Source organism: Sitophilus oryzae, unplaced genomic scaffold, assembly GCF_002938485.1.
Source record: "Sitophilus oryzae breed Bouriz unplaced genomic scaffold, Soryzae_2.0 scaffold_1621_pilon_pilon, whole genome shotgun sequence".
NCBI lineage: Eukaryota > Metazoa > Arthropoda > Insecta > Coleoptera > Curculionidae > Sitophilus > Sitophilus oryzae.
In genome coordinates this window covers 1,883,938-1,909,585 of record NW_022146305.1, presented here as the reverse complement: position 1 = coordinate 1,909,585, position 25,648 = coordinate 1,883,938, and the positions used below count along the sequence as shown (strand labels likewise).

Genomic DNA, 25,648 nt, shown 5'->3' with positions numbered 1-25,648 from the left:
AACAAACCTTTTGCAATACTATATAGACTGCATATAGGACCTTCTCCTGGCGTATACACCTAGACATGCTAAAATTCCTACAGCTGTTAGAGTTAAGATTATTAAAAGGGCCAAAGTATCGCCAAAATCAAACATTTTTGCCCTATTTTTACCCGATTTGTTTCTTTGTGAATCACAAGATTATTTGTTTTGACGTTTCATTAGTAAATTTCCTAACCTATAAAAATTAAATGTCATGTTTTTATCCTTCGACTATTAAAAAGAACTAGATAGAACTTTACGTTAAATATTTTGTAACCAAGATAAATCTATTACGTCATTGCAGGACAAACATTAAAAATCGATTTTTTACGTTATTCTTATTAAATTTTATTAAAAAAAAAACATTTATATATAAGTCAGAAGAGTTGGGAGTTAAATAAATCAATAATTGTTTAAAAAAATTATATTCAACAACAACAAACCTTAAAAAGTCTATTTCATTTTCTTCAATTTGATCAAATGATTCCTTAGGGCTATCTGTTTGTCCTTAAAGCTTCTCTTCACCTTTCCCTGAACCTTGTGCCTGATCATTTGGAAGTTTTTCTTTTTACTTTTCTCCCTGTTTGTTTTGGAACAGTGAATATTAACCCTTCCATCTTTATACCCGAACTTTTCCCTATCTTCCTGGCCCTTTCTAACACTCTCTACCCTTGTCTGCTTATCGTGCTTCCTTTTCTTGTATATATTCTCTATATCACCCAGTTTTACAAGATCGTCTTTATTTTTTAGGGTGTTTTCAAGCTCAATAGATCTTTTCTGACCTTTGTTGGGGCCCTGTAGGTGTTTTCTGACATTTGCCATGTCAATCCTCTTGAAATCTTCGTCCGTTAATATACGGTCAACTGTTACTTTACGCGCTAGGGATTTTTTAGCTTCCAAGTCTTCCTTTTTAGTTTTTTTAGCTTTCAAAATATTTCTTTCGCTAGTTTCATGGTCTTTCTCAACATCATCATCCATTTCTTCATCTGAATCATCTTCCTCTTCTTCTCCACTGTCAATTTCTTCGTCGTTAGAGTGCTGTACATTCACCCACTGCTCATCATCTGAGTCAGACTCACTGTTCACTTCAAACTCTTCATTATCTTTTTCTTCGTTCAGTAATACTTCAGCACCGGGTACATAGTCTTTAACATTAACCTTACCATAATCTATCTTCTCTATTTCTCCTGTAGCTTCTGTAGGTCTGCCTCTGTCTTTCTTGTGCAACAACTCGGGCCTTAGATTTCTGAATAACTGTATCAAACTTTTGGCTGCCATCATTACAGATCTATCCCTGTATGTTTTGTACTGTGCTAAATCCCTCAATAGTTCTTCAGACAAGCTCAAAGGACATCTAGCGCATATTTCTCTAACAGCATTCAGTCCTATCGCCATGACATCTGAAGAATTCCTTTCGGTAATGAAATTATTGGCGATAGTTTTTAAAACTGGTTCAATGACATCAGGAGGGACTAGCTCATGGCTTGACTGAGCTGCAAACTGTAATATTCTGGTTACTTCATGCTGATGAGGCTGCAAAAATCTCTGAATATACGAGTAGTAATTGAAAACAAATAAGTTATGAAGTCCTATAAGTCTTGAAATAACATCTAAGGTCATTAGTTTTACTTCAAACCTTTGATTTGTTGATTCCAGTTGTCTAAAAAGCTTCTCTGCCATGCCTTGAGGGTCATGCAACAAATGTATGGCACTAAAATTAAAGGTAGGTGCTTGACTTTTCTTTTTGTAGGCTTTGGCAGCTAATTTCTTAACTTTAGAAAGATTTTTTTCACGTTTTCTGGTTTTCTTATTGAATTTGTTGGCCAGCATCACTTCTTTTGGATCTACTTCATCATCAGAATCTGAGTTATCTGAGTCTTTTTCCTCTGGGTCTTTACCCAGGAAAAACTTCAGTGAAGCTACCATTACCTAAGTAATTTTAAATCAAATTTAATATTTTATTAACATATATCACAGTATTACTAATTTTACCTTTGTAATCTTTGAGAAACACCCTGTAGCAATAACATTGACTGTTTTAGCATTATTCCACACATTTTTCTTGTATAATTCAATCATAATATTAACAGACATTTTTGCAGCTCTAGAGTTTGTATCATTCAACATGGTGAACATGAAATTTTGCAATGTGGTATTGAGTTTTGCATTTTTGTGTTTCATATTTAGATTTTTTATGTCTGTTATTATGTGGTTCTCCAGAAATTGTCTCAGTGATTTGTCTTGACATCTCAAAAGTTGGAAAAACAGCTCCAAAAGATCAGTGGGAGCCAGTAAGTTTTTATTTCTCAGTAAAATCAGAGCCTTGCACAAATTCATGCGCACAGAATTATCCAGGACTGTGTTATGCTTCTGCATAATATTGATCACTTGCTGGGGAAGATCCTGCAGATCCTTTGGGTAACATTGAGCCACTTGGGCCATAAACATCACTAGCTCATCGAGGGTTTTGTTGGGCTGATTAGGTGCAAGCTGGAACACCTCAATAGTATTTTGAAAATGCTGATATTGCTGCACGAACTCTTCATGGTAGGACTGTGGGTCTTTCTTGATTAAATTCTGAAGTTGCGGTAAATTCTCTGGCAACTGGTTATTGTGTTTTCGAACCATTTTACAAGAAATTCAATGTTTACAAGAGTAAATTTGACAGATAAAGGACCCACGTGTTTTGAGGTTATCAAATCATATGTTATTAAAAAAAAGTATATGATATGAGCTATAGAACCATAAAAGTTTCAGTTTTTATGCAGCACCTCTTACAAAAAAATCTGTCAATGTCAATCAAAAAGCGGTGTTTTTTAAAATTAAGGTTGTTTAAAGTTTTTAATCGTTTTTAAATTTCCAATCTTTCAGCTATATACACAATTAATCTATAAATTATCGAAAATGAGTTCCTTTAACGTTGACTTTTTGGCTGAAGCCTTGCAAAGTACCAAAGTATCGCCGAGCGGCGTCAGTTTTGCCGGAAAATCTCTAAAATTAGACAGCGAAGACGATGGTAAAGTAACATACGAGCCCTTACTTTCACCAGCCTCTAAAAATCCCATTTTTTTACATAGCCAAAGACGTAGTCGAAGAAATTAACAAATGTAAAGAGTTGCAGTACCTTAACCTAGAAGGTAACACCGTGGGAGTGGAAGCATCGAAAGTTATAGCACAGGCCTTAGAGAAACACCCCGAATTCAAGAGGGCACTATGGAAAGACATGTTTACGGGCAGACTCAAGTCTGAAATTCCAAAATCTTTGGTATAAGAACTGTGAAAAGTTTAAAAACTCAATTTTTTAATGTTTTCTTTCAGCAATTCCTAGGCGATGGCTTAGTAGCTGCTGGAGTCAGGCTCACCGAACTAGATTTAAGCGACAACGCTTTCGGTCCAATAGGTGTACAGGGACTGGCATCATTGCTCAAAAGCCCAACTTGTTATGCACTGGAAGAACTCAGACTCAACAACAATGGTTTAGGAATTACTGGTGGCAAACTCTTGGCCTCCGCACTAACAGAATGTTACAATTCTAGTAAAGCCCAGGGTAAACCTCTAGCCCTTAAAGTGTTTATTGCAGGAAGAAACCGGCTTGAAAACGAAGGTGCCACAGCACTGGCAGGAGTGTTTAAAATGCTTGGTAGCTTAGAAGAAATCGCCATGCCCCAGAACGGTATATATTACTCAGGAATAACAGCCCTATCCGAAGCATTCACTTCTAATAAAAACCTACAAATTTTAAATCTCAATGACAACACAATCGGAGAAAAAGGTGCAACCGCCATAGCAAAGGCTTTGCCCAATTTACAGAACTTGAAAGAAATTAATTTTGGAGATTGCCTGTTAAAAACACAAGGATCAATTTTGTTGGCTCACGGTAAAACGATTTCCTTTTTTTTCCTTAAATTTTTTTTTTCTAAATATCTTCTCTAGCATTGAAGGATAAGCACGAAAAACTGGAACAACTAGCCTTGGGATATAATGAAATAAAAATGCGGGGTGGTCTAGAACTGGTAAAGGCTGTAGCGAATAAAATAAAATTAAAAAAAATCGTGCTGGACGGGAATCAGTTTGGTGAAGAGGGGGCGGAAGAGTTGCAAGATAAATTTAAAGAAATCGGTATTTTTTAGGAATAAAATAAGATTTTTTTGGCTTAAAAAGGATATTTTTTAGGAAAATTAAACATAATATCTTTGGAAGATAACGAAGAGGATTCAGAGGTTGAAGATAAAAGAAGGGATGAAAGTGATAGTGATAAAAGTGAAGACGACAGTGATATAGATGAGGTCAGTTTTTTTTGGTGTGTCTATGATTATTTGTGATTTATATATATATATATTTTTTTTTAGCTACAAGATACAATACCCGTAGAAGACTTTCTGAGGTCACCCACAGCAAAAAATTTTATGTTATTGGGCGATCAAAGAACTGAACTTATAATTGATGCGTCTAAAGTAATTACTTTTAATCTCAAGTTTTCAATTTAATTATTATAATTTTTCAGAGTTATCTTGACATTAAGTTAGACAATTATATATGCGTTTTAATGAACGTGGCCTCTTTGACTGACAATGCCAAAGAAATCGTAGCAAAAACAGCGTTAAAGAGCACAGAAAGTCTTTACAAAGAACTGTTCGCTTGGTCGCAAAAAAACGACAAAACTTCCCTGGTTAACAACTTTATTTTAATAAGTATGGGTTTGATAAAAGTAATACACTGGAATTTTTCTTTTATAATATTAATTGAGATAGTGTATTTTTAATTTCAGTGTGAAGATAAAAGATTTAAACCGTTTTGGAACATTCCCGGATGCCTAACTTCACTGAAAAACCTTTCAAAATTGAATTTTACCCCTGATAGTACCAAAAACACTATAAAGGTTTTTATGGAAAGGCAAGTATAATATTGAAAAAGTTTTTAAATATATTTTTCTAACAAACTAATAATCTTGTTTTATTTTCTGTGGTTTTCAGGGAAATTGAACGAAACGGTACTCACCTTCAACTAAAAAAAGAAATTTTAGCTGCACTATAATAGTTTTAATGTAAATAAATGTACTTAGTTTTTTAAAAAGACTTATTTTCTTTAATTTACATCGAGTTTTATTTTGTTTAACAAAAATTAGATTATAAAATATTTAATTCTCTTGAAAACATATATACATTCAGTCTTTGTATTTTTCTATTGACTATTATTAAACAAAAATCTTCATGGTACTTTCAATATCCGTTCTACACACTGGACATACTTCATTGTAGTACCTCAGTTCTCTGGTACACTCCGAACATAAACATAAATGTCTGCAGGGCAGTAATAACACACACTTTGTTCTTTCTTGACAAATCACACAGAATCTTTCTTCCTCCGTGAGATGATTATTTTTTTCTTGAGCTACTGTTCTTGTAGAGGGTCTTCCTTGGACTCTAGCATTAATTTCTGGAGTTCTTTGAACAATTGGAGGTGCTGCAGTGGTACCATGTTGAATTCTCCATCTCTGAATCGCTGCATAATTATAGAGAATCATTTCTCTAAATTCTCTACTCCGTCTTTGAAACCATCTTTTACTTTTCCTCACTTGTAGCTTAACATATGACATAATAATAATATAAAATTGGCTGAATATATATGCTAGACTCAATGCTACAATTATGCCAGCTATGGACTCCAGAGGGACATCAATAATGAAGAAAATCATGTTTTTGATGCATTTTTCAATGTTACTGAAGGTGTTGTAACATATATCACAGATTTCTCGGTAAATTTTCTGAATGAACGAGACAAAAATCACACAGGTGTAGTATAACAAGAATGGTACTAGTGTAATAAGGAACCATACGCCTGATCCAAATAATATAATCAGTTTTTTAATTAAAACGAAGGTTTGTATCAGACAAAAGTAAATGTTCGATATTCCTTGCCAGATAAAACTGAAAACGGCTGTTAAAAAACTTATTACAGCTTCAACTGATAGCGATATCTTTGAAAGTAATAATAATACACTGTTGCATACTGCTTCTATACTGCTGGTGAAAAACTGAAGAAACTGTTGTATAAATTGCAAAATATCCTGCAGAAATATTACTAAAGATTCACTTATGACTGTGAAAACTCCAAAAACGTTTCCCAAAAAACGATTTAAATATTCCAGAGTATACAGGGCTAGGGATACTATAAAATTTCCAGTTTTCGAACTAATATAGAGGCCATAATAAAACGTAGTTTTCAGGAAATTAACTATTGAAACTAAAGTAGCTAACATTTTTCCGGTAAAAACATTTCCTTTCTAACGACAAAAACAAAACTATTTTCTAGGTTATGTCGGATAACTGTCATTATTTGAATTTGATCATATACCATAGATTTAGGAAGTCATATACGATATTAGGGTGCATCCACACTATCCTAAAAACGGCGTAACAACCTTGAATAGATTTCCAGTAATTCTATTGGCTGAAAAATTCATCTGTCAGAAATTTTATCTGTGAAATTCATCTGTCAGAAATTTTATCACTTATAATATCACAAGAGCTTAAATTATTTTCGGAAATTTTTTTGAGGGCACGAATATTTTGAAAATTATCCCGAGTCGAAGACGAGGGATAATTTTCCTAAAATATTCGTGCCCGAAAGAAAATTTCCAGGAATAATTTAAGCTTGCGTGGTATTCGGTAAGAAAATTTCACACCTAAATTTGAAAAAAAAAATATTAATGCAACATGACATTTTAAAATAATTTCAATTTGTTAATAATATTAACAAATATTATTATATTTTTAATTAGTTACATCAAATGCTAAAACTCAAATGGGTAATATTTCAATATATAGACATTGTAGTTCATTCACATTATGATTGTAGATCTTATGTTTACCTTTTCAACTGTCAAAAAATTTCCACTAAAGTTTCGTGGCGCCTCGAAAAAATTTCCGGAAATTTTTTCAGTTGCCATGGTAACTAGTCAACATTAAAGCATGTTATTGGTTGAAAAGTAGAGGTGTGAAATTTTCTGTGAAATTCATCTGTCAAAAATTTCAGCCAATAGAATTACTGGAAATCGATTCAAGGTCGTTACGCCGTTTTTAGGATAGTGTGGATGCACCCTTATGGGATTGACAGTTATCAAAGTGTATTACTGGTTGCCTAGCTGTTTTAAATATTTAAATTATTAATTTTTCTGGCGAAAATACTTGACGAAATATCACAGCATTTAAAGAAAACTATTTCGTAACAATACTATATAATATTCTGTGTCAAAATTAGTTTCAAAATAAAGTTTAAAAGATATTTTTATGATTATTAGAAAATAACGGCCGACTGCGTTAGTTTGACAGTTATATTTTAAACGGAATAGTTCAAAGAAAAGCGAAAAATTATCTGAATTCGTTATATTTTAGTAATTAATTTGCTTTAAATGTTTCAAATATACCCAGAACGAAAATCTACGCAGTACAAGGTATTAAAAGTGATTTGAATCATCCTGATATTGATCTCTAAATAACCCCTATTATGCCCTATTAAGTCTTTAATATTCTATGGAACTGGAATTGAAAACCCCAGCTACACAGGAATTTATATTTATTCATTACTAATATATTTTTCTTTATTTTTAGATCGGTACAATTGCTGTAGAAGGTTTAATCACAGAAACTCATCAAATATAGAACCGATAACAGACCAGTCATATACATAATAAATTACTTAATTTTTGATCAAATATCCCAAGAACCGTAATTCTTGTAATATGTTATGTAGAACAATAATTTTTTTTTAAAGTTGTAATAAAACCAAGGGTAATATTCTTTGTATATGTTTATTTAATTTTTTCTCGAAAAATAACTTATAAATACAATTATTATCTCAAACACAATATTAACCAAGAGTTCATTTTCTAACGATAAAATATAAATATATTTTTTATACTATCCGGTAAAAAAGTTTTTGTAAGCCTTCTTTTGGCTATACTCCAAATTTTTCAAAAAAATTCAGGTTCAAATATAAATAACAATAATAATTAACGATTTTTGACGTTTTTTTTAAATATATATTACGTAGATATATAAGTATACACAACCGCATATAAATATCTTGTCCAAAAACACACTCAAATTCACAAAATAAAATTTTTGGACTTGGTTGAATTAAAATTTTCTTTTTATAGAAAATACGAAAATACTTCAAGGACTTGTACGTACAGTATATATATTCGATCCAGTAAAAATCGATTTTTTTTCTTGTCCTTTCAAAAAATATTTTTTCAAACCACCAAAATCGTTTCCCTGTACATTCTAAACAGACAAGGACTCGTAAAGTTGCAGGTACAAACACTATCACATGATTCAGAATGTTTATATCCAGAATAATCGGTTTTTGTTTCTCTAATCTCATTTGTAGAGTATTTTTTTCCTGGGTATATAGTACTCTACCAGAATTTTTTTTTTTGGTTGTACAGTGTGGCGCCTCCCTGATTCTAATAATTCTCATCATTTAATTCATTCTTTTTATTTTTATTCAAGTTCAGAATCCGCAAATCAATAATTAACATACAGGGTGGCCCATCGAAAACGTTCCGCAAGGCATAACGGCCAGGGTAATTTTTTTTTCAGAAAATTCAAAAACACGTCAATTTTGTTTGTGAGGGGTTTAACTTTTGCCCCAAAAATTATTGCAAAATCTTCAACCCTCTAAGCGGGGGTGTCATCCCCCAACTTTTTTCAAATTGTTGTCCTGTTATGCCTGGCGGAACGTTTTCGATGGGCCACCCTGTATATATAGGGTGTTCCAATACAAAAAACACAATTTTGTATGTAACTTTTTTCGAGGACACCCTGTAGAACTCTAAATTAACCTACGTATGCTTACAAAGTTCCATTTCAATATACAAACTGTCGTTCTCCTTGGAGCCTCAGCGTCTTATGAGAGGCGCCACCCTGTATATGTGTCAGACTAGGTGTCAAGCAACTATTAAGTGTTAATTTTATCGTTATATTAAATTTGACTTTTTATATATAACAGCAGATATTTAAATACAAATGGAATGTTTTGATTTTTTTTTAAATAATTCTAAACAATTTTTTTTTCTTCAAAAATATTTATATCCAATAATCGCCTAAACACCTCGTAGAACACATATCACTTCCTACTAAAAATTACATTTTAATATGCATTTTATAAACATACTTTTTTATATTAAGTACATGGATTGAATTCAAGGTTCTTTAACAGCTAAAAACATGTTTTTTTTTTGACACAGTATATAAAAATATGCCCCAATTGAATAGCCACCTCGAATTCATATATTTTTGACTATATTTCAGTATTCTTCTTAGCACATTTAAATTTAAACCAATACAAGCGTGTAAAAAAATCATCTTGAACAATTTGGATATATTTACAAATAATTTATTTGTTATATTTAAACATATTATAGCTTTTTCGGAGCTACATACGTCGCCAAAAAGCTTTTGACAAAAAATATATATCTTCAATATCATAATATGTCAATTTTTAACAAAAAAAATATATATAAAAAAACAATAAATAGGAAATGGGAGCCCTAACAACTATATGTTGGGACAAGGTCATATTTTGGAATTATTGCCCTGGTTTTTCAAAATGACTGAAAAATATATGTTTAATTTTTGAAATATAAACATAGGCATATATCCTAAACAACTTGACAATATTTTTATGAATTTGTAAATCAATCCATATTTACAGTAGCGGATTTTGTTCATAAAAGGACAAATTTGCTGACAACTAAATGTTGGGACAAGTATTTTTAACTAATTAATATCATCATAGGCGGCTTGTCTACAAACGTCACAAATGTCGCAAACTGGTTACTTCAGTATTGACAGCTTGTAAGTGACTCGATACTTTGAGTAGTGAGATTTACTGTAATTTTATTTTTTTTTAATTTTCAATTCTGTTAATTTATTTCAAAGTAATGGTAAAGCTACAAATCAAAAACTATACGGGAAAAACAATTCGAAAAATTTCTTATGATTTAAGTATTCCAAAAACCACGGTCTTTAATATAATAAAAAAAAAACGGCGAATCTGCCAATGTAGACGTTAGAGGTAAAAGTTTGGGAAGGCCAAAAGTGGTATCTCAGAGAGATTTAAGAAATTCAGTAAAAATTTGCTAGTCTGCGAGAAGAAGTACTCTTCGCGAAGTAACAGTTAAATGGAATACTGTAACTGGTTTAAATATATCAAGAGAATGTTGCCGAAAATATATCCATAAATGCGGTCTGGGGTTTTACAAGGTAAACTTTATTTTGTGTGAATAATCAATTACCTGAAGATTATTGATACAAATTCTTATTTAGGCCAAAGAAAAACCGCTACTGACAGAAATTCAAAAGATAAATCGCTACAATTGGGCAAAATCTAAATTATCGTGGACACAAAATGATTGGAATAAGGTCATATTTAGCGATGAGTCTAAATTTGATGTTTGCGTTGGAGATCATCGAAAACGAATAATACGAAATAAAGCAGAAGCCTTTCATAAAGATTGCTTAAAGAGGGTTGTTAAATTTCCTAAGGGGATTATGGTTTGGGGTTGCATGTCAGCAAGAGGTTTGGGCAAATTAAATTTTATAGATGGCACTGTTAACGCCCAAAAATACCAAACCAAACCAAACCTCACTTTTGTCTAGTGCTCAAGAGTTGTTTCCAAACGAAGACTATATTTTCCAACAAGATGGAGCATCGTGCCATTCAGCAAAATCAACTAAAAATTGGTTCGGTAATAATAATATAAAAGTTCTATCCCATCCTGCAAGTAGTCCGGACCTCAATGTTATAGAAACTGTGTGGCATAAAATGAAGCAATATTTAAGAAACCACCCTCAACGAACAATTTTTGATTTGCGGACAAAACTGCAGGAAATTTGGGATAATTTTTCTCCTCAAATGTGCCAATCTTTGGTAAATACAATGCCATTAAGAGTTCAGGCAGTTGTTAAGGCGAAAGGTGATGTAACACCGTATTAAACAAATTTCTTGTTGTGCCGTCCCAATATATAGTTGTCAGCAAGTTTGGCTTGATTTTGGCAAAATAAACTATTATCAAAAGTGATTTGTTTGCAAAGTTATAAAAATATAGTAAAATTGTCTAGATCATATTGTAATGTTTGAATTTAGAATAATAAACGAAATAAATGGAGTCGTTTTAACAAATTACTATTTTTATTGCAAAAAAAGACCTTGTCCCAACATATTGTTGTTAGGGCTCGTATTATATACAGTTACATAAATATATGGTCGTATTTAAGTCCAATAACAATTCCATATACAGGGTGTCCCACTCAAGACGGATACAAGCCAATATCTTGGCTGTCTGTTGAGCGATCTTTTTCATTTTTGGCAGGAGGCCGTATGGCTATAAGACGTACATTTTGCCCAGGGTAAGAAATGCGATACCTCATAGACGTACGTTTTAATGGGATTTGATATTATTCGACTCAAGAGTAAACTACCCTTAGGACAGTATTAATTTCAAATCTGATAAATTATATTGAATCCACCTTACCCAAGATACTTAAATTCTAATTTTGAAAAATATTGATACAGGTTGTTGTGTGTTATTAAAATAAGACATTTTTATTTTTATTATTATTTTTTTAAGTACTTACGACGCCACTGGATAAACAACTAGTTTATTATCAATAACCAATTATTAATTAATAATCGTTTTAAGTTTTCGGATAGCTTCCATAATAATTAAGATACGATACAAAAAAATTAAATATTTTCAATTTATTTTGTTTACTCTAAAAAAATTGTTTTTTAAGTTCGCTAATACAAATGAATAAAGTGATTTTTATTCGTTTTATTGAGTAATATTTTAAAAAATCCAAATAGTTATTTAAAACAATCACTATTAACTTTGAAAAATATGCTCTGAACAAAGATTTATAAAACTATAACGAACTAAAAGTCAACATCTTCGACCAAACTTAAATAAACCAGTTGTTGATCCAGTGGCGTCGTAAGTACTTAAAAAAACAATAATAAAAATAAAAATGTCTTATTTTAATGACACACCCTGTATCAATATTTATCAAAATTAGAACTTAAGTATCTTAGGTAAGGGGGATTCAATATAATTTATCAGATTTGAAATAAATACTGTCCTAAGGGTAGTTTACTCTTGACTCGAAAAATATCTAACCCCATTCAAACGTACGTCTATGAGGTATCGCATTTCTTACATATAAAAATGAAAAAGATCGCTCAACGAACCATCAAGATATTGGCTTGTATCCATTTTAAGTGGGACACCCCCATATATGTACAAAAATTCGTACAAAAAATACAAATTATTTTTATCTCCAGACAGAGAGATAAAATACAAGTTTCTGTTTTCCTCCACCTCAGCAAGTAAAAGGGATTGATATTAATAATAATTAACAACTTCAAAAAATACCAATTTTTGTGTAGTACTCGCCAAATTCTTAACCTAAATATTATTCTTCTTTTCCTGAGCAATACTTCTGCCAGTTTTATCTTGGATTACACAATAGATGCATTTTTTCCTCATAAAAAATATACTATACATATAAATAAATAGAGATTCTTAAAATTTTGAAAAAAGATCAAACAAGATCCATCTTCGAATAAATCCTATAGTACCACAGAGCTCAAAACAGCAAAACTAGTCGTTAATACTTTCTTCTTTCACTTTAATCATATCACAAATACATTTATAACCATCTTAGGCCGTACCACCCTTATCACCAAAGCTTCCTATCACCTTAGACGGCGATTTGCGCGCACCAAACGCTTTTTTTCTCGAAAAAACACTGATTTTTGAACTGATTTCGTTTTTTTTTAGTGTTACATAGTGTTGGTTTTTGGGAACATTTTCATCACCGAACTAGTTAGTGTTACGGGGTCCGCGTGTGAAGTACCTGGAAGCAAATTAAAAGGAACCTGTAATTCCGATAGTACCCTATTATACATAACTAGACTCAATAATGTGCCCATTAATTTTACCCCCTAAAGTGATGAATTTTGAAAATAATTTTTAGTGCTACATACCTGATGTCACTCTATGAACCCTTGTTCAAAATTTTCATACAAATTTTCATCCCATCACTTTCTCGCAAAAATTAATGTCATTTGAAAGAACCTTTCTGCCAATTTGTATGCTTAGAAAACCAAGAGTTACGAAGAACCCCCTAATTTCATCCCCTTAGGAACTGAAATTTCGAAAATCCCTTCTTGGTGCCAAATTACGTTACACAAAGAACCTTTATACAAAAGTCCATGCTTCTAGACCAGGCGATATAAGTCCTTGATTGATTTTTGTTAATATTATAGCCAATCATTAAAACAAACTTGTAATAATTATATATTATCTTCCAAATGTACTTACTGTGTCTTTCGTGGTACTCCTGAAAGCAGGGCACTATGCACAAGTTCGTCTGACACTCCGGACAGTGGTACTTCGTCTTCCTCCTCAGTATCCTCCCGTGAGTGTCCACAGTGTTCCAACAATAGTTACAGCCTAGTGCAGGTCCGGGCCTGATCACTGGACAATGACTAGAACGCGTACTACTCTGGAAAATACAGAAAACGCACATAAAACCAGTTTGGTCGATGATTACTTTTTGAAATACTCCGGTAGAATTAAATGTTTGGTCGATGAAATATTTTTGAACGGTCCCGGTAGTAGAAAATTTGTTTGATCAATAATAGTAGTTCTTGAAAACCTTCTAGTTAACGATCATATAGATCAAACGTTGTAGCTAGACATTTTTCTGCATTTTACGTAAAGATTGAGATCTATTATTGTACAGAGCTATTTGAGAATGTTAGTTTAAACGAAGAAAACGAACGTAAAATTAGTTTGGCTGAGTTTACTTTTTGAAATACCCCGGTAGAATTAAAAGTTTGGTCGATAAAATCTTTTTGAACGGTCCCGGTAGTAGAGAATTTGTTTTATCAATAATAGTAGTTTTTGGAAACCTTCTAGTTAACGATCATATAGATCAAACGTTGTAGCAAGACATTTTTCTGCATTTTACTTAAAGATTGAGATCTATTATTGTACAGAGCTATTTGAGAATGTTAGTTTAAACGAAAAAAACGCACGTAAAATCAGTTTGGAGGAGTTTACTTTTTGAAATACCCCGGTAGAATTAAAAATTTGGTCAATAAAATCTTTTTGAACGGTCCCGGTAGTAGAAATTTTGTTTTATCAAAAATAGTAGTTCTTGGAAACTTTCTAGTTAACGATCATATAGATCAAATGTTGTAGCAAGACATTTTTCTGCATTTTACTTAAAGATTGAGATCTATTGTACAGAGCTATTCGAGAATGTTAGTTTAAACGAAGAAAACGAACGTAAAATCAGTTTGGCCGAGTTTACTTTTTGAAATACCCCAGTAGAATTAAAAGTTTGGTCGATAAAAACTTTCTGAACGGTCCCGGTAGTAGAAAATTTGTTTTATCAATAATAGTAGTTCTTGTAAACCTAAACGATCATATAGATCAAACATTGTAGCAAGACATTTTTCTGCATTTTACTTACAGAATTTGAGATTTATTTTACAGAGCTACATTTTGAGAATGTTAGTTTGTGATCGTATTTCGTCAAAATGTCATAAAAGTTTGGCAGATAAAATAAAAAATGTACAAACACGAGCTATCTAAAGTTCCTGCAAATTTAGACAGTACCGAACCAAAGACTCTAAACAAAACACATGTTGAATCCATGTTTATTGAATTTCCTGAAATTTTGTCAACCGATAATGAGAGTGACTTCAGCAGTGGTAAAAATATATTCTGTTCCAAAAACAACACAAAACTTTCATCTACGCTTTGGGTAATTTTAGGCATAACTGACGTTTTCGAAGAGTACCACAAGGAGAGCTTCTTAAGACCTCTCCCAGGAACCAAAACGAAGTACCTCAGCAAATTAGAAGCTGACAAAAAGACTTTAGATGAGTTTACTGATGATTTCAAAAGGACTATGAGAAAATTGAGAGACGAACTTGAATTAAACGATGATATAACTGTCGAAAATGAAGATGATATTGAAAAAACACTGAATGGTGATGAAAAGAACGTGTTTTTTAAAGAATCTAGAAAAATTGAAGTGGAAGAACCAATTCCGGTGGATACAGAGGTGTGTCAAAGCGAAACTACTTCAAGTATGTATCACAGAACCTTCCAAAATGCTTGATATGGTACTAATAAGGGTACCCACACAATTTTTTTTAGATTCGGCGATTTGGAACATGATCAAAGCTCATAGAGGTCCATACTTTTATGCTAGCCCACCCCATTATGATATTTTCTGCACGGAACCAGAAGATCATTATTTGAGAAGGCCTGAAATTCCTTGGAAGAAAGTTGATGAGTCGAGGAAGAAATGCGAACAGTGGTTGGAACAACGATGCCAATAATACATCATATACTGTGTGTTTTTTAATGATGACGATGTTTATATCATTTCTTTCTCCCTTTATTGTGTTATTGTAATCTTCTTTTAAGTATAATTTCTACTGCTTTTTTTTGGTCTCGTGTTAATGTGTTATAAACTTTTATTACATAATACTTTGAGTCAAAATATAGTTTTTCTCGTGTGGAACTCACCTGGGGCGATGATGCACTTCTTTTCAGTTCATCTGTCCTCACCCTGAGGATCTGCGTCGGTGCTACCTCGGCTACGTCTGACCTGGAGAGGTCAGGGTAGGAGGCTTGAGCGCTTGCGCTGACCACCACCACCGGACTGATAGCTCTTTCGGCTGGATCTGTATCGCTATGGCGACTCAGATGGATATTGAGCGGTGGTGATAGAGGCTACAAGAATAAAGAGAATAAAAAAGTATATAAACAGTATAAACACTTATAATAGATATTTTTTATAGTCCGGCAACTCTAAGGTGGACCACCCTGTATCTATAAATAAGGGTATACAGGGTGGTTCGAACTGTATTCCGGAACGTACTTCGGCAGCATATTCTGCAGATAAAACTAAGTAAAAAAGTTCGTATAAATATATGTCCTAAAATGCTTAGTTCCAGAGATACAGGGTGTAGAAGTTTCATTTTTATTTTGATGGTTTCGAGATATTTGGAATCGAAATTATCAATACCTGTCATTACTGACATAAATGAAACATGTTGACCACGGGGGTGTCACTTGTATGGGAAAACAGGCAACAGTCAAATTTAAACGTGCCAGGACCAACGACAAAGAAAGCAACATCTGCCAGGCATTGGCTTTCTTTGTCACTCACATTGCTTAAATCATGATACCGCGGCCATTTTGCCAACAAAGAAGCTGGCCGCCCTGGCCGGGCTGTCCTGGCAAGTGCTTTAAAACAATTTTGCTTTTTTACAATATTAAATTACCATTTGGATGTATTTAATGCGATTATTCAGTTAACTGGTAAGTCAGAAATTACACACAAATACTTTATTCGTAAATACAACTAAGATGTAAACGTATTTTTGTATTTTTAGATTTCAACTTTTGCAAAGACCCGCCGATAGAACTTGCCTGGCAGCGTACCTGTTTAACTAAACGTATTATTTCCTGATAATAATATCAAAACACGTAAGTACCTCTATAATTTATGATGAAAAATGATTTTGATTATGTTTTATATTATTTACATACTTTCTAACCTCAAATAATAGTAAGATCCTTGTTTATATCGCACAGCCCGTTCAAAACTGTATTGTCTTCAAAAAATGTTTACAAAACAAACAATTATTACAAAAACAATGTCCCTTTAATCTGATTTATACCTCAGAAGGATGCCAGTAAAATTTTATTAAATCAACATTATATTATTTGGCCATTAATATGCAAAAAGGAGCATACTGCCTTAACTTAAATTTTCTTTTACTTCTCCTGACAATGTTCTCTATATTCTCTATTTTGAGTTAGTAAACTTTTTGAACGGATGTGCGATATATAAAATACATAATATATCCAAGGGTATGATCTGATAAAAGTATTTTTGATGCATTTTTTGGTTGTTTATGCACGTTGGCTTGGTTTATGTTTTATTCAGCTTATATTTATTTGGTATAACAGTTTTTTTTGCCTTTGGAATGGCATGCATTGAGGCTAGATAGTGTTTCATTAGATCATTAAAAGGAATTTAAATTAGCATATATTTTTTGTGATATTAGTGTGTTATCATGATACAGGTAGTTGTATCATAGTGCCTTATGCATGTTATTTACCTATTATATACTTATGTATTATCAGTAAATAGATGATAATATACTACTAAAATGTCTTTTTAATAGTATGTTTATCTTTCCAATTCACTAGTTATTTGCAAAATGTATTTTGAACTAATTTAAGTCATTAATTGATTATCTTTCTTTTTCAGGTTCCGGGATATTCTTTTTCATTGTTAAAAAAATATATATATTTCAATATTATTGTAATATAAATCGCAGCTCTAAAAAATAAATGATATTGTTTACTAATGTGTAATTTATTTACTATGAATTTTCTCTGAGAATAATAAGCCTTTAATAATATCATTGATTTGCTGTGTAAACTTAATAGACATATTTTTTAATACATTAAATTATATTAAAGTAATAAAAAATATGTTTATTAACTTTAAACAGTAAGTCAGTGATACTTACAATTTTTTTTTTAATTTCCCCTCTTTTAAGCCCCGCCCCTCCAATTCCCCTCAATTTAGCTAGTACTGCCAGGCGACACCAGGTGGCGTCTGTTTCCATTTTTTAACATGAAGTTAGCATTTCTTTAATGTACCTATTCTCTGATGTTGACTAAATAGTTATTAGACTGAAATGATAAATTTGAAAAGTTTTTGTGCCAAAAGTTCAACAAAAACCTCAAAATAGGTATTTTGTACAAATGTATTTTGGGCAAATACCGATCTTGGCAAGATGGCGGCGCCGGCGGCAAGTCTGGAAATATGCATTTTATGGATTTTAGTTAGGGACCCCAAAACCTATAAACCTGCAAAGTTGCAAAACTTCCGGACTTTTTTCCAAAAATCCCCAATGACTGAACTATTAATGAACGTATTATGATATCTATTAAATTGAATAATATGTAGTAGTGGGAACTATCGAATGAATACTATCGAAACATTCGATAGTTGCAATTCATTCGAATAATTCGATAGCTAGTAAAAAACATTCGTTGAAAACTATTCGAATAAAAATTATCGAATAGATCCGTCATCTGCCTTGAACTATTGTATTCTAGTAATTCGGCAGCAAAAACCATTCATTTATAAAATTCATTCATTTATGAAATTCATTTATTCGTCAGGATCGATTATAATAAAATATTAACTGAATTTTAGTTGTCGCCCGGCGACGTAGGTTTCTTTCCGAGAAACCCGACAGGCGGTGGTGGCAATGCTATGAAAGAAGCCGGCATCTTTGATTTTTTGCGGAGTCATATAAAGATAAGGACACATTATTTTTTTATTGAGGTGCTAGTATTTACACAGAAAATACATTATGAAGGGCGCTGTTGCCATATATTGGTATTAGTTGATATTAGCAAAGAATATTATTGTTTGGCTTTAGTTAGTTAGGGATAGTATGTCTATATATTTTGCATTTTTTTTATTAATATTCTGTTGTTACACTGCAATAATACTTGTTATTTTGGATGTAGGAAAATGATTTTTAATGTTTTTAAGTAAAGACTGGTTTAATAAAAATAATAATAACAGTAATAATTTGTTATACCTATTAACAACAAAATTTAAAATAATTTAAAATAACCATTTTTTTTACGTAGTAGCAAAATATAAACAACAAATCAGATGTCAAAATGATTTATATTAGATCCTATTTAAAAATAATATAGTCTTTAAATTGTTTGTGGCAACGTTGGTTTATTAAATAATAATAATTACAGAACTAATTTGTTATATTAACAACAAACTTTAAAATCATGAAATATAAACATTTATTAATTTTCTAAGCATGCAGTGTAATGGAAGGAAAATATAAATAAACAATTAGAAATCAAAATTATTTATATTAGGTACTTTATATTACTATTTAAAAATAATATTTACTTTTACTGGCATTTACTTTAAAAATAAATGAAATATTTCTTTGCAAAAAACTACATGTAAGAGAATTAGCATAAACAAAATACAAACATCGTTAACTTTTTTTTAAATTGGCACGTGTAAAACTTTCAATTTAATTTTCACACCCCATAGTTTGAGTTCGATAACCACATTTACTTAACCACATTACTTAATATATATGATTATTAAGTTCAACTAATTCATATTATTAAAACATCTAAAATACAAATATGTATTTTTAAAATTAATTCTAAGTTCATCTCATCTCTCTTAAAAATTGCTACTTCTCAAAATTTCCCATTAAAAAATAGACCATATATACCATATAAAATTAAATAATTGAAAGATCGGGCTACGGACACCTGCACACGCACACAATCGTCAATTAAAAAAAACTACTATTTTAGTATTTTAAATATTTTAATAAACGCAAAAATAGCACAGTATTTACAAGGTGAAGTTATAAAAATTTGGAAGAACTAATAATGCACTGACGCACACAAAAGTCAAACGAATACTAAATTTCATTTATCAAAAGCATTCGATAGTCGTAGCTCAACGATAACCATTTAGTTGCACGGCGAGGTTGTCACATATGCTTTAGTATACAAATGAATGAATGATTTTATTCGAATAAAACCATTCGATAGTTGAAATCATTCATTCAGTAACCATTCGATAGTCTAATTCATTCGATAGTTCCCATCGCTAATAATATGCTTCATCAGGCATTTACTTGAAAGATTGTTCAAACTGTATCATTAACATATTATAATAAATAAGTTTTCATTTTTTTATAATTATTATCAATAGAACAGTTTATTTGTATTTAGTGCAAAATAAATGTTTTACAAAATATTTTTTTTTTCTTTGGTAGTCATATAAACAAGTAAGTGCGGTAATGAAAATGCGTGAGTTAAGAAGCTCTTAACTCACTCAAAATACGTGAGTTAAGAGCTTCTTAACTCACTGACGCACATAGGTCATTTTATGTATTTTAGGAATTAATAAATAAAAAAATTGAATGTCGAAAAAAATATTTTTTTATATTTCATCTTGGAGGTAGGGCCCCATAGATATTATATCTGCGATATTATATTTTAATATTAACAGAAGTGGCCATGGCCAGAATGACAATGTCAAAGTTTGTTTGAATTATTTCGCATAGTAAAATTACTGTCATTAGTTCATAAAGTTTCGAATTTTGTTGTTACGAATAGAAGGTGAGTTTAAAAAGTAGTGTTGTGTTATTGTGTACCATAAGGTAAGATTTATTATTAAAAAAAATAATATCCGTTTAAAAAGCTTGTGACTTGGCGAAAAGATACAATGTTTTAATAATAAGAAAAAAATAGTTTTTTTTCATAACTTTGTATTTAAAAATGTTTATAATTCAGGATTTATACAGATTTATTTCAAGAACATTTTTTTCGTATTCACAATCATTTTATCGATTAATCTATCCTAAATTTAACTGCCAAGATGTGCCAAGAGTAAATATATATATTGTTTTAGGTACCATGTCAATAGAAAAATCTCTCTTGTTTTCTGCTTGGTGTGAAGGCAATTCTTTGAAGAACAAAAATGCATCTGTTTTGCCATTTGTTCTGAACACGCTAAATTTAGGGCAACATGTTGGCGACGAACATTATAATGAAATAGTGAAAATTATTAAAAAATGTAATTATTATTATTATTACTCTTTGTCTAAATGTGTGGGAACACGGTCAAATAAGGAACCATTTATCAAAGAAGTTCTTAATTTACTTCGAGAGCGTACTTTACAGGCATCAGAGTTTGATGAAAATATTAGTCAGGATGATGATATCATCGATATTATGTCTCTAAAAGGGTACCTACATAGTGAGGCATCTCGATGCGATGTTCGCCGCGATGCATCCTACGCGCACTTACTCGTTTGCAGTGCTTAGAACGTGCGCGTAGGATGCATCGCGGCGAGCATCGCATCTAGATGCTTCACTATGTTTGTACCCTTAGTAGTGACGAGGATATCGATAGTGATTAAATAAAAATATTATTACATAAATTTCTCTAGTAAAATAGTGTTATTATCATTTTATTTATATTTGTTAAATGTTTTAGGTTGTTTTTTTCATTGTTCAAGCTAATTTTTACTTTCAATTAACTTTAAAATTAAAAATTAAATTTAGTAAACCTTCTAGATACTAATAAATTCACTTACAAAAAAGTAACGAACTACAGTTTTTGTTTGAGTTCGATATAATAAAATGAAAAAAAATAATATCTTCGTAAGACACCCTTTACAAGCATAAAATGAAAGAAAATATCATTATCCCACGCATTTATTTATTTTCTTACCAAACAAATTTATTTTTGTTTTAAAAAATAATTTAAATTTTAAAGGCATTATTTATTACCGCCTAAATTGGCGAAAATGACCTATGTGTGACGTAGGTAAAAAAAATTATATTTATCTTTTAAAAAAAGGGTTTTACGGTAAACTCATATAATTTCCTGAGTAGTACCTGTTGTATCTGACTGGGCAACAGCGGATGCGAGTGCTGCTTGACCAGTACCGCCCCCGGTATGGCCAGCAGATTCCCAGGGGGCGGCGATAGCGACGCTGGCAAGGGATCAGAATGCTGTCGTTCCATCCTCCCGGAAGACGGTACGCTCAGGTAGTGCAGGGACGGTGCCTCTGAGTCGGAGGGCTGGCTGGAATCGCTCTCCCGTTTGATACGGGGTTGCCGCATCAGAAATCGCCCCCTTTTGGTACCCATCGGGGGCTGGTTCTGTTGCATGATCTGTTCCACGGTGGTACCTTTGTCTGGGAACAGTCAATTTTTGTTTAAATCGCATCCTAAATTGTTTTTTTTTTAATAATTTTATTATTATTACATAAATACCGAGTGCGTAACAATTGAATACACCAATCAATCCTAATATATGTCATATACTAACATAGCAAATCTCGTTTTTTTTATCTGATAAAATAAAAAAGTTATAGGGGTGAGCCACTTTTGAGACGCACCCGGTATATTTACAGGGCGATTGATTATTCTTTTTTTCAAAACAAGCCAAGTATTCAACAGCAAAATATTTATAAATCTTTCGCAATACTTACCTGTCTCTTTCACTAAAATAAATCCCTGCAAAATAGACTAAAAATTATATCATGTTTTTCTAATAAAACAAACTCGAAATTCTTCTAATTTTTTATTATAAAAAAGTTCATTTTTAAATCTAGATCTTAAATCTAAATAGTTAAAAATACGTTGAAACGTTAAAAAAATAAATAAACATAAATATATAAAAAACATTTTTTTCTCAAAAAAAAGTAGAGCTCAAAACAGTTTTTTTTTGTTTATGCGATAAAAAAAAAGAATACTTACGGGTTATTAGTACGATCATAGCTGCTTAAACTAACACAGTGGTATGGCACAAACACATCTACTATATGTCTTGGACAAAAAAAATATATTAGGGAAAACATGTTTTTTTTCCAGTAATTTTTTTAAATTTATTGTCAAAGTTCACCCAAGGAAAACCAAAGAATAAAGTCGAATTAGTATCACAATTTTGGTTATTTTCAGTTAATTTTAAGATTAAATTCCCTAATATATTTTTTCTCTAAATATTAACAGGTAAAAATTATCGTATAACATCATACAACAGAAAAAAAAACAATAAATAAATTTTACAAAGAAACTTATTATAATCAGTCTCTAAAAAACGAAAGTTTTCTAATATCTTACACAAAAAAAAAATATTTTTTTTAGGTACTCGAAATATAAAAACTTTTTTTCCTCGAAATTTACAACCTTATTATTTTTTTTTTCGTAAAAAACCGGAAACAACAATCTTATAATTATTTACTGAACACTTTGAATAAGAAGACTAAGGAAGGAGCATATCAAAAATCTTAGGTACACCGCGATGGGCCTCAAATATGGCCGACTTAAATTCCGGTTTATCAGTGTCGTTCTAATTTTATTTAAAAAATGTAAAACTATGATGTAGGGTAGACGTGGGGTAGACTCAATAATTTGTTGTTTTATTTTACGTTGTGAATAAATGTTGGTAGTTATTAAAATTGTTATAAAAATATATAATTCTAATAAAAATAGATAAGTTATAATAAGTATTTATTACCACAAACATCCGATACGCTACTGAAGCAGGTAAGTCAAATTAACGTATCTATCTCTAGCTAAAATGCAAGAAAAATATATAATTTAGTTAATTTAAGTGAATTTCATAAATGATCGGTTTACTACACGTATGTATATTATATAGTCACTTACTAGCGAAAAGTTGTTCCATTATTTCACTCAATTTTTGCCGAGATCTACCGCACGCTACACAACCAACTATTTTATAGTCTTTTTCAATAAATCGCGATAGTGTCACTGTTAATTTAAGTTCTGCCACAATTTCCATCTAGATTTACTACCTTTATACAACTATCAGTAGTAGAATAAATAATAAATAACATAAAATAAGCTCCGTAAAGACTGACAAATCCACAAAATTTCAAATCAAATTCAAATGTGTCAAATGAATCGTCAAACAGAACTGTCAAGGATCCCCACCCTAGAGCTGCCTAGAGTGCTTTTTCCGCCCACCATGCATGAATACATGGATAGCATTATGCTCCTTCCTTAGTCTTCTTATTCAAAGACTGAACACGATCATCAACGGAAGTGACGTAATAACCCGTCAATTTCACATCTGCTCGAAATTGATGCTCTGAAAATTCAACGCCTGCGAGGAGGCCATAGCAGTTGCAGCGTCCAGGTACTTGGGCCTGTGCAAAACCGGTCCCAAATCCATGGGTTTTCCGTCGAAAAAAGTCGTACCTATCAGAGCTATGGGATGAGTACCACCTCCGCCCGCAGAGGCCGTACAAATGATCTGATCCTGATGGTGATGGTTATGATTTTCCTCGCTCGGGATTTTACCAGAATACATTTGTTCCTGCTTGACAAAAAGCGGAGCCTCTTGAACTCCAATTCCCTGGACTATTTCTGGAGGACTTGACTGATCCTGAGGGGTACTGTTTTCCTGTTTCCTGTTCTTGATGCTTAACCGAAAATTCGGGTAGCCTCGCTTTTTGTACTCTAACCAAAGAGTTCGGTTGTTCACGCCGTACATTCGGGCAGCCTTGCAAAAACCTATCCCCCCAAACCTCACAGCCTCGAGGGCTTTGATAAAATTCTCATCGCTCTGAGGATTGACACTTCTCTTCCTTTTTTGTATGATCTGAGGTGGGGAATTCCCTATTTGCCCGGGGAAACAATCAGGACTTTGAGGATTTTGAGTGCCTTGCCCCAAATCGTTCTGACAATGTTGTTGCTGTTGTTGTTGATTGGGATTTTGCTGAGTTGTTTGAGTGGCGTCGTTATGGAGATGAGTCTGACAGGGAGGGGGGTAAAAATTTTGGTCCATCACGTTCCAATGGAGGCCTGCAAGACAAACGGGACGTACATGGTACGAGAGAGTGAGAGAGATGGGAGATATTACGAAGGACTTTTTCTTCTTCATACAAAAGACAGAGACTTTAGTGCAAGGCTAAACTCAACTGCAGGTGCATTTTGAATGGATGGGTGTATGGACAATAAAAATGGATTGGATGAACTAATATACTGGGTGTCACAATAATTCCTCTTGTTTCTGTAAATACAGGGTGGCTTTTATGTATGGTAACGGTCGATTATTAGGTAAAATATAGGAGGTACCGCAAAAAGTTAAATACAAAAGTTATAGGATGTTTAAATATCTATTAGCGAGTGATGAATTTAAGTATACAGGGTCGTTCATAAAGTCGTGACACATCAAAGTTTCAATTCTAAGCAAAAATCGAAATAAACACAGTGTACTTCAAACCAACCGTTTCCGAGTTATTGACTTTTGAAAATATCACTCAAACAATTCGATTTAATTAATGTGTGTATTTCGATTTTTGCTTAGAATTGAAGGAAGAATTGAAATATGCAATAATATACAGGGGGTTCCCTTTAAAAAAATGAAACTTTGATGTGCCACGACTTTAAGACCGGCCCTGTATACTTAAATTTATTATCCGCTAATAGATATTTATAAACCCTATAACTTCTATATTTAACTTTTTGCGGTACCTCCTATATTTTACGTAATAATCGACCGTTTCCATACATAACAGCGACCCTGTATATATAGTCTGTGAAACGAATAACTTTGAATTTGACAGTTCCCGCGGGCTTTTCTAGTGTTAATTTTATTAGGTTAGCAACTTGCGGCCCTGCTGACGCAATGCCGTCTCTAATAGAACAGCCTCGGAGCGATATTTATGACGTCACGCTAGTTAGATACTACGGATTAATAAATATGTTGTAGAATACATGGAAAACATAATTATTCCTCGTATTTTTGGTTTGTATTTTAAAAATGATATAGTTTACATGAAATATACAATAAATACAATATATATACCTATTTATAGTAATAAATACTTTGGCAAATAAACTATGAAACATACAAATGCAGCAAATGATTTACAATATGGCTGAAATCGTACTCCATTGTCAATG

The 25,648-nt window shown here is 32.0% G+C and overlaps 4 protein-coding genes and 1 long non-coding RNA gene across 9 annotated transcripts in view; 3 read left to right on the top strand and 2 right to left on the bottom strand.

Annotated features, from left to right (window-relative positions):
* LOC115880327 (longitudinals lacking protein, isoforms H/M/V-like) overlaps window positions 1–25,648 on the bottom strand; it is a 32,014-nt gene that overhangs the window by 158 nt on the left and 6,208 nt on the right. The window contains exons 7-10 of one of the 5 annotated variants that reach the window (XR_004049836.1): window positions 21,605–21,906; window positions 15,635–15,841; window positions 13,409–13,592; window positions 8–217 (exon numbers count right to left, since the gene is read on the bottom strand). Coding sequence is in view for 3 of the 5 variants with exons in the window: in XM_030897528.1 (XP_030753388.1) it covers window positions 13,266–13,592; window positions 15,635–15,841; window positions 21,605–21,906 (836 nt within the window). In the remaining 2 variants the exon portion in view is untranslated. The other 4 variants (XR_004049835.1, XM_030897529.1, XM_030897528.1 and 1 more) reach the window with 4 other exon arrangements.
* Window positions 428–2,649, bottom strand: LOC115880319 (protein SDA1 homolog). The gene is made up of 2 exons (XM_030897514.1): window positions 2,014–2,649; window positions 428–1,950 (listed from the first exon to the last, which is right to left on the bottom strand). Exons 1-2 carry the CDS (start codon window positions 2,647–2,649, stop codon window positions 475–477), a joined length of 2,112 nt encoding a protein of 703 aa, XP_030753374.1. The 3' UTR covers window positions 428–474.
* Window positions 2,795–5,114, top strand: LOC115880329 (ran GTPase-activating protein 1). The gene is made up of 9 exons (XM_030897532.1): window positions 2,795–3,037; window positions 3,099–3,286; window positions 3,340–3,898; window positions 3,955–4,140; window positions 4,195–4,307; window positions 4,371–4,475; window positions 4,526–4,729; window positions 4,790–4,914; window positions 4,995–5,114. The coding sequence occupies exons 1-9, from the start codon at window positions 2,926–2,928 to the stop codon at window positions 5,053–5,055; spliced, it is 1,653 nt and encodes a 550-aa protein (XP_030753392.1). The 5' UTR covers window positions 2,795–2,925; the 3' UTR covers window positions 5,056–5,114.
* LOC115880365 lies at window positions 14,535–15,537 on the top strand. The gene is made up of 3 exons (XM_030897575.1): window positions 14,535–14,808; window positions 14,872–15,189; window positions 15,260–15,537. The coding sequence occupies exons 1-3, from the start codon at window positions 14,667–14,669 to the stop codon at window positions 15,442–15,444; spliced, it is 645 nt and encodes a 214-aa protein (XP_030753435.1). The 5' UTR covers window positions 14,535–14,666; the 3' UTR covers window positions 15,445–15,537.
* Window positions 20,094–20,674, top strand: LOC115880406. The gene is made up of 2 exons (XR_004049872.1): window positions 20,094–20,361; window positions 20,613–20,674. It is a non-coding gene; the product is annotated as an uncharacterized LOC115880406 (long non-coding RNA).

Bases quoted from the DNA above. Each gene is read 5' to 3' on its own strand.
- LOC115880319 (XM_030897514.1), bottom strand. From the start codon at position 2,649: ATGGTTCGAAAACACAATAACCAGTTGCCAGAGAATTTACCGCAACTT. The intron at 1,951-2,013 runs GTAAAATTAGTA...AAAATTACTTAG, and splicing joins GTTTCTCAAAGATTACAAAG to GTAATGGTAGCTTCACTGAA.
- LOC115880329 (XM_030897532.1), top strand. From the start codon at position 2,926: ATGAGTTCCTTTAACGTTGACTTTTTGGCTGAAGCCTTGCAAAGTACC. The intron at 3,287-3,339 runs GTATAAGAACTG...GTTTTCTTTCAG, and splicing joins CTGAAATTCCAAAATCTTTG to CAATTCCTAGGCGATGGCTT. The intron at 4,915-4,994 runs GCAAGTATAATA...TGTGGTTTTCAG, and splicing joins ATAAAGGTTTTTATGGAAAG to GGAAATTGAACGAAACGGTA.
- LOC115880365 (XM_030897575.1), top strand. From the start codon at position 14,667: ATGTACAAACACGAGCTATCTAAAGTTCCTGCAAATTTAGACAGTACC. The intron at 14,809-14,871 runs GTAAAAATATAT...GGGTAATTTTAG, and splicing joins TGAGAGTGACTTCAGCAGTG to GCATAACTGACGTTTTCGAA. The intron at 15,190-15,259 runs GTATGTATCACA...AATTTTTTTTAG, and splicing joins TCAAAGCGAAACTACTTCAA to ATTCGGCGATTTGGAACATG.